Genomic DNA, 9,225 nt, shown 5'->3' on the forward strand with positions numbered 1-9,225 from the left:
GCGGCTCGAGTGGGTGTGTGCACGTGACAACGAGGCTAAGTGTTGGAGCCGCATCCTCTAAACGTGTGACGTTGAGCCCCTCTCCAAGAGCCAGAAGCGCCAAGGGTGATCTCCTAGTATAAGCACTCTGCCGAGTTGTGGGTTGGGTTGTCCATAGAGAAGGATCGACGACGACAACACCAACCAACCCACAGTATATAATAAATTGGGGGCCTGTGTCCGGGAGAGTGAACTGACACACCCACACCCTGTCCAAGAGTGGATTTATACACCCTTGCTGAGATAAACTGTGTGACCGCAGGTGTATATTCTCTCTCTTGGGAAGACTCACAGGACAAAGATGGATAAGGTGCAAACGTTTGTGGAGTCAGGCAAGCCCGAGGACTTGGAAGGTTGCACGAGGGATCAATTGAAACAGATAGCAGAAAAATGTGGCATTAGGTTGAAAGCATTTAAAGTAGCTGGGATGAAGGATGAGATCCTGAGGCAGTTGAGAGCCAGAAGTGAAGCGGCAGAACAAGGAGCCCAGGAAGGAGCTGAAAGTAGAAAGGAGGATGATGGGCAGGATGAAGTGAGATCCCAGGGATCGAGTAGGAGCAGCAAGAGTAGCCGCAGTAGCAGGAGTAGCCGGAATAGGAGCTTGGAGAGATTCCAGTTAGAGCTCCAGATGCAGCGTGAGGACAAGGAGAGACAGTTCCAGCTGGAAAAGATGAAATTAGAACTCCAGATGAAAAATGAAGCCGAGAAGGAAAAAGAGAAAACCAGACTGGAAGTAGAAAAAGAGAAAACCAGACTGGAAGTAGAAAAAGAGAAAACCAAACTGGAAGTAGAAAAAGAGAAAACCAGAGTAAGGGAACTGGAGTTGGAACAGGAGAAAGAAAAAGAGAAAGCAAGGCTAGAGGTGGAAAAAGAAAAAGAGAGAACAAAACAAATGCAGATAGAAGCGAATAGAACCTTGGCTGAACAAAGGATTGAACATGGGTTGCCAGAGAGCACCACCCAGGTATCACACCCACCAGATATTAGGGTTAGGGAGAAGGACATTCCCTTGTTTGTTCCCGAAGAGGCAGAGAGCTTTTTCGAGCACTTTGAAAAAGTAGCCAGCATCAAGGAGTGGCCACAGGAGGAATGGGCCCAGCTGGTTCAGTTAAGATTGACCGGTGCAGCCAGGGAGGCATACACCCAATTGTCACTGGAAGAGTGCCAGGATTATGCCACGGTAAAGAGCAGCATATTGCGCTCGTTTCAGTTAACCCCAGAAGCTTATAGAAAGCGTTTCAGAGAGATGGTGAAAGTTGGAGCATGTACGTTTGCTGAGACAGCAAGAGATCTGGAAAGACGATTCCAGAAGTGGATTGAGGCTGCTGGAGTTGGATCTTACGCTGACCTGAAGCAACTGATGGTCATGGAGAAGTTCTTGGAGATGATGCATCCCGAAACAAAGTTCAAGATCCAAGAAGCAGGGATAAAGGAGGTGAAAGATGCCGCAGATAGGGCGGATATGATTACTGAAGCATACAAGAGCTTAAGGGAGAACAGAGTAAGAAGCGAGGCGAGACGCAGCAATGGCAGATCCAATGGAGTCTGGGGAGGAAGAAATTATGAAAAACCCAGAAGAGTCTGGGGTGAGAAAAATTTTGATAAATGGGCAGATAAAAGTAAGTACCCTAAAACTCAGAAGAGTAGGTCGCGCACTTCATCTGAAAGTGAGGATGGAGGAGCTAAACGAGAAACTGATCGGTATCCGGGAAATCAAGAGTCCAGTAAAGCTCCACAGAGTACAAGTAGTACGTCTGGCCCGAGGAAGTCCAATACGAGTGGGCAGAGTCAGAGCTACTCTGGTACATATAGAAGAGACTTTTCCCAGATGAGATGTTACAATTGTAACGGATTGGGTCATGTGATGCGAGATTGTAGACAGGGCAAGAGAGTTGTGACCCTGGCCATGTGTGACCCACGAGGTAAATATACTAAGGTGTTCCAAGACAAACCACAGAGATTGAACTTAGGGAACGAGAGGTATAGGCCGTTCATGAGTAAAGGTTGGATCAGTATAGGAGGCCAACCTGAGGTAGAAGTTGGTATCTTAAGAGATACCGGAGCTAATCAGAGCTTGATTACGAGAAGCCTGATTGGGAATGGTCGACGGTTAGCTGGCAGTGGGAAGATGAAAGTATATGGGATATTGTCTGAGAGTGACATGCCCGTATGTACTGTCCAGCTAAGGTCGGAATATGTGTCGGCAGAGGTGATGTTGGGAGTGTGCCCCGACATACCTGTTCCAGGAGTCCAAGTGATCCTGGGGAATGACTTGTGCGGGACAAAGGTGTTGCCAAGAGTCATAGCGGAGACTGTGCCAGAGGAGTGCCCAGAAGGCCACTGCACGGGTGGGACGCCTGAGAGTGTGAACCTGACTGACATCCGAGGAGATGAGTCAGGAGACCGCCAAGCCATTGAGTACCCTGTCTCGGTAGTGACGAAGGCAGAGGTGGCCGACGAGGAAGACACTGGAGAAGGTGAGACAGTGTCGATTCAACCGGTGGAAGATATCGACGTAGATATAGCATGGCTGTTTGATGAAGGTCCAGCCCAGGAAAATGAAGTCTCGGTGAGGTCAAAAGTGAAGATGGCCCAGCCGAAGAAGAATCATGTGAAGAGAGCGGACCTGAGTAGAGCCCAGACTGCTGAAACTAAGAGTCGGAAGGTGAATGCAACTGTGCTGAGTATGAATGAGGAAAGATGTGGACATACTGAGGACGGGAGTAGAGCGTCACGTTGTCCACGAGCACAGAGGCATAGGGATAGTGGAGTTAAGTTGTTTGAGATGTCAAGAGTTGACACGTTTCGCAGACAACGTGGAGGAGAGATAGTGAAGAAGAGTAATAGCCGAGAAAATGAAAGGAGAAGAGACAGTATGTGTGGAGAGATGCTTACGAGCACTTTGGGAGAGGCAAAGCGACATGTATGGTCGAGTGCTGTTGGATGTAGTGCAGTGCTCGAAGAAACTTTTAGGGAACGAAGAAGAGTTGAAGGAGAAGAAATGGAGTGGTATAGAGGTGAGAAGTGTGGGAAGAGGATGATGATGCAAGCATGGAGGAATAGAAGAAAGCCGAGGACTCGATGGAGGTCAAACAAGACGATGTCTTGGACAAATGAGGAGACGAAAGGGAGGATAGTTGGTGAAGACGAGGGAGTGAAGTATGATGACAGGAGGCGAAAGTATAATGTCAGTAGATGGAAGTGTGAAGACGACAGAGGAGGTACAGACAGTAGAGGTCTGACTCTGGACGTGAAGAGAAGAAGACGAGGAAACGGAGGGTGGAGACAGTAAGTAGAGTGGACCAATGGATTGCAGGCGTCCAAGGTGGACAGCCTAGCCAAGAGGTGTCAGAGAAGTCAGATCGTTTATGAGAAGATCATGTTTCTGGCGAGTTGTGAGCCAGATGTTGCAAGGAGCAACGAACTAATTGTAGACTCCTAAGGGAGTACGTAAGCAGATCAACCGTTCGAACCAATTGGTTGAAGAACGAGACAGTGTGGTGGCGGATGTATTATCCCGAGCTTTGCCACTGGAATAACTCTCAAAAATAAGGGGAGGGGAGTGTTATGATCTCAGCCTACAGGAGAAACGAGTCTCCCTCCTTGAGAGTTATTCAGCAAGCCTGACCTAACTAGAAGGTCTAGCGAATATTGAGGTGATAACGCATATGTAAAATAGTTGCTTGGATATGTGTAACAGTTTGAGATTATGGGCAATGCAGAAGAAAATAGATAAATGACGGGCTAGGAGATGTGGACATTTTGCTGGAGGCGTGAGGCTCGCTTCTGGAGGACCTTGACCTCACTTGAGTGCCAGACATCGCAGGGGGAAGCCGCGCTCCGTTGGGCTCCCGTCAGAAGGGAACCCCTAGTGATATATCTCTAAGAGAAGAGAAGTGTGCAGACGTGCCAGCTGTGGAATCGAGCTGGGGACGTGTGGTCTCAAGTCGTGGACGATAATTAGTGAATATTAAGCCGCCCGGAGGCATTATTGTGGGCCGTGGGAGCGCCCTGACCAGACGCCGTCAGAGGGAAAGCGCCCTCGACCAATTAATCTGTGGTAAGCACGATATACGCCAGTTCATTGTGATTGCTTGTAGTTTGGTCGTGTGCCCAGCGACAGTAGCAATGTTTATTTATAAGTTAGGCATGTTTTAATAAGGCAGAAAGCCTGAAATAAGAGAGTGGAGAGGGAGGAACACGGAGCGACGTCCGCCCCCTCTGAGCGCTGGCGGACGACTGAGGGAGCCTGGCTCCAGATGGAGGAAGACCCTCCCAGTGAGTGAGGACTGCCGCCAGGCGAGGTGGAGTATGGACCCGCCCAGAACGGGGGAGTCCACTCTCACTGTATGTAGAGAACAGATAGAGGTTTGAGGCAAACATATTGTGTGAATATTTTTTGTTTATGTGTTAAAGGGGAACATTTTATTGGAGTGTCGATGGGTTGCAGGTTTGTTCTTTGGGGAAGAAGTTGCTGAGAACTTCGAAGCCAGCAGAGGAAGTAGCTGATGAGACTCCAAGGTAGTGGAGCAGAGGACCTCGAGCTGTGAGGAGAAGCAGCAGTGAAGAGGAGTGTCACGTGCTTCTGTAGAGGTGGTGTAGCAGCCAAGAGAGCTGTGGAAGAACCTAACAGAAGGGTGAAGCACCGTAGTTGCACAAGGAAACTTCATGATAGCAGCCGGGAGGAGCTGCAGAGGATCCTGGTAGTGAAGCCCGGAAGAACCTAAGGATATTAGGGTTGTGAACTTCCAGAGGTGGAAGGGGAAGTTCTGGTGGATTACTTATAGGGAGTTGATAGTGTTTGGTTGTCAGTAGCGTGCAAGACGCAGTGAGAGGTGAGTGACTGTTGGCATCCTTATGTCAAGGAGTTTTTTATATTGAAGTATCAATGAACATTTATACTGGTATATGTTATTGCATTCAAATGCTGGTTTTCTATATATATATGTTATCTTGCTGATGGTGCAACAGTGTGTAGGCTTGACCAACTTGAGGAAGTTAATAGTATCAGGTGGTGAACCAGGAGGTAGGATACCACTTGATAAGCTGATAATAGAGTTCTGATGGTATTGGAGTGCAACCTGATTGTGATATTATAGAGTATAGGATTCATTATTATTATATGTGTGTATGTATCGTGTATGTGCTTTGTTCAGTAAATGTGTCACAATTTGCTGGTGTTTGCCCTTGTCCTAGTGAGGCTTCCCAGGAGGTAGTAAAGAAGGAGAGAGAGAGAGGAAGAACCATGAACCACTGCTGTGGACAGGGTAGGAGGTAATACTAGTAAGTCATAGGGGATTGAGGAGATCATATCTCATAAGGAGAGAGTGGGGAGTCACAGCGGCTCGAGTGGGTGTGTGCACGTGACAACGAGGCTAAGTGTTGGAGCCGCATCCTCTAAACGTGTGACGTTGAGCCCCTCTCCAAGAGCCAGAAGCGCCAAGGGTGATCTCCTAGTATAAGCACTCTGCCGAGTTGTGGGTTGGGTTGTCCATAGAGAAGGATCGACGACGACAACACCAACCAACCCACAGTATATAATACAACTCTCCTAAACACGAGAGTTAAGTATACAACTTTAGAACACTTTCCCACCAGGAGACTCGAACCCTAGCCAGCACAGAAGCCTTCCAGCAACTGGCATAACAGGTACGCCTTAACCCTCTGCACCACTGCTCAGACCCTTAAAAGAGATGGTAATTTCGGAGTATTTAAATACCCCAAAGATCAACACCTCCCAAGAGCACCAGAGCAAGTGAGGGGTCATTTAGACGTTAATTTCATCAAGTCCCTGTTAATATGGGAAGACACAGTGTCTCTGCTTAAGGCACAACTCTCCTAAACACGAGAGTTAAGTATACAACTTTAGAACACTTTCCCACCAGGAGACTCGAACCCTAGCCAGCACAGAAGCCTTCCAGCAACTGGCATAACAGGTACGCCTTAACCCTCTGCACCACTGCTCAGACCCTTAAAAGAGATGGTAATTTCGGAGTATTTAAATACCCCAAAGATCAACACCTCCCAAGAGCACCAGAGCAAGTGAGGGGTCATTTAGACGTTAATTTCATCAAGTCCCTGTTAATATGGGAAGACACAGTGTCTCTGCTTAAGGCACAACTCTCCTAAACACGAGAGTTAAGTATACAACTTTAGAACACTTTCCCACCAGGAGACTCGAACCCTAGCCAGCACAGAAACCTTCCAGCAACTGGCATAACAGGTACGCCTTAACCCTCTGCACCACTGCTCAGACCCTTAAAAGAGATGGTAATTTCGGAGTATTTAAATACCCCAAAGATCAACACCTCCCAAGAGCACCAGAGCAAGTGAGGGGTCATTTAGACGTTAATTTCATCAAGTCCCTGTTAATATGGGAAGACACAGTGTCTCTGCTTAAGGCACAACTCTCCTAAACACGAGAGTTAAGTATACAACTTTAGAACACTTTCCCACCAGGAGACTCGAACCCTAGCCAGCACAGAAGCCTTCCAGCAACTGGCATAACAGGTACGCCTTAACCCTCTGCACCACTGCTCAGACCCTTAAAAGAGATGGTAATTTCGGAGTATTTAAATACCCCAAAGATCAACACCTCCCAAGAGCACCAGAGCAAGTGAGGGGTCATTTAGACGTTAATTTCATCAAGTCCCTGTTATTATGGGAAGACACAGTGTCTCTGCTTAAGGCACAACTCTCCTAAACACGAGTAGTACCTGTTATGCCAGTTGCTGGAAGGCTTCTGTGCTGGCTAGGGTTCGAGTCTCCTGGTGAGAAAGTGTTCTAAAGTTGTATACTTAACTCTCGTGTTTAGGAGAGTTGTGCCTTAAGCAGAGACACTGTGTCTTCCCATATTAACAGGGACTTGATGAAATTAACGTCTAAATGACCCCTCACTTGCTCTGGTGCTCTTGGGAGGTGTTGATCTTTGGGGTATTTAAATACTCCGAAATTACCATCTCTTTTAAGGGTCTGAGCAGTGGTGCAGAGGGTTAAGGCGTACCTGTTATGCCAGTTGCTGGAAGGCTTCTGTGCTGGCTAGGGTTCGAGTCTCCTGGTGAGAAAGTGTTCTAAAGTTGTATACTTAACTCTCGTGTTTAGGAGAGTTGTGCCTTAAGCAGAGACACTGTGTCTTCCCATATTAACAGGGACTTGATGAAATTAACGTCTAAATGACCCCTCACTTGCTCTGGTGCTCTTGGGAGGTGTTGATCTTTGGGGTATTTAAATACTCCGAAATTACCATCTCTTTTAAGGGTCTGAGCAGTGGTGCAGAGGGTTAAGGCGTACCTGTTATGCCAGTTGCTGGAAGGCTTCTGTGCTGGCTAGGGTTCGAGTCTCCTGGTGGGAAAGTGTTCTAAAGTTGTATACTTAACTCTCGTGTTTAGGAGAGTTGTGCCATATATATATATATATATATATATATATATATATATATATATATATATATATATATATATATATATATATATATATATATATATATATATATATATATAATGTTAAGAGGGAGTAACCTACAGCATCAATCTAAAACATAGCCTGGCCAAATATCAATAAGTGTCTAGGGGAGTGAAAGGCTAACAAAAAATAATCCAGTTTACTGGGCATTAACATACCAAAAAAATGAATACAATCTATAAACTCACACTCAATGATTTATCCAGCTTCTCAAAGCTGGACATGATCATCAACAGGTCTCAAAACTGCATACAATCAGCACTAGCTGACGCCAGGCTCTATCGTGGCGCAGTGGGACACTGGCGCCTATTATGCTGCTAATACCAATACAGGGTGGTGGTGGTGGTGTCACAACCATTAACAAATGAGGTATGAGGAATCAATATCATATACAGCACAATGGCATCACTTAAGATCCTCAGGTACCCACCTCACTAAGATATATAACAGCACCTATCACCTGGTATAAAGGATGCACAATGGTAGAACTGATCCATGGTATACATTACTGCAACATGACAAATATCCTAGCAGTCAAATGACACAAATAAGGTCACAAAGCCCGGACCGTAGCGGCAACACATGCGCTCGACTGAGAAAATCAAAGAGTGACCGCCCAGAGCCATGCTGGCCGGGAGCGACACTGTATCCACCTCTATGAGTCAGCTGACTCCTCTCTTTCAAATATCTCAAGCTCATATACAGACATATCTCGATCAAGAACTTCTAATTCATATATCAACAAAATAAAGACTATAATACATAACCTTACATAATAATACATATTAATAATTCAGTACATAAAAGATTATATCATGATATAAAAATATGTGAACAAAGAATTCATATTAGCAAGACATGGTAACACTGGCGGGAGAGGGGGAGGAGGGGTTAAGGGAGGATTTCAAGAGGTCTGCCAGCCAGCCATTATACATAAGTATACATGAAAACAAGTATATATATATATACAACATGTGTATCAAAACCATGTTTATATGGTATACATCTCAGTGCCATAATCTAATTTAATGTTAGAGGACAATGCAATGGACACTAATGAAAGGGAAATTATACAGTATACATGACAGTAATACATCCGAGACCTAAATTTATACATTCTCCATCATAGCTCACATAATATTTCCTATACAGCATTATGCAGGACTACATAAATTAATATTCGTGATACTAGGCTAATCAGCCAAGACATCACTATACAGTTTGAGCACATCATACACCAGCTACAGTATGATCATACTGGTGTATGTGTGGTCATAACACCACCTCACACCCATATGGTAATACCACAACACACCATGGTCCAGTATGGTAATATCACAACACACCATTGTCCAGTATGGTAATACCACAACACACCATGGACCAGTATGGTAATATCACAACACACCATGGATCAGTATGGTAATATCACAACACACCATGGATCAGTATGGTAATATCACAACACACCATGGTCCAGTATGGTAATATCACAACACACCATGGTCCAGTATGGTAATATCACAACACACCATGGACCAGTATGGTAATATCACAACACACCATGGACCAGTATGGTAATATCACAACACACCATGGTCCAGTTCGATAATATCACAACACACCAAGGTCCAGTATGGTAATATCACAACACACCATGGTCCAGTATGGTAATATCACAACACACCATGGACCAGTATGGTAATATCACAACACACCATGGTC

The 9,225-nt window shown here is 45.6% G+C and overlaps 2 protein-coding genes across 4 annotated transcripts in view; one reads left to right on the plus strand and one right to left on the minus strand.

Annotated features, from left to right (window-relative positions):
- LOC123747665 (E3 ubiquitin-protein ligase TRIM32-like) overlaps positions 1-9,225 on the minus strand; it is a 335,458-nt gene that overhangs the window by 247,405 nt on the left and 78,828 nt on the right. The gene's annotated exons all lie outside the window — the stretch shown is intronic.
- Positions 66-5,212, plus strand: LOC138372094 (uncharacterized). Its single transcript, XM_069337355.1, has 2 exons — positions 66-826; positions 875-5,212. Exons 1-2 carry the CDS (start codon positions 341-343, stop codon positions 3,329-3,331), a joined length of 2,943 nt encoding a protein of 980 aa, XP_069193456.1. The 5' UTR covers positions 66-340; the 3' UTR covers positions 3,332-5,212.

This window comes from Procambarus clarkii, chromosome 37 (genome assembly GCF_040958095.1).
Source record: "Procambarus clarkii isolate CNS0578487 chromosome 37, FALCON_Pclarkii_2.0, whole genome shotgun sequence".
In the NCBI taxonomy this organism is placed as follows: Eukaryota; Metazoa; Arthropoda; class Malacostraca; order Decapoda; family Cambaridae; genus Procambarus; species Procambarus clarkii.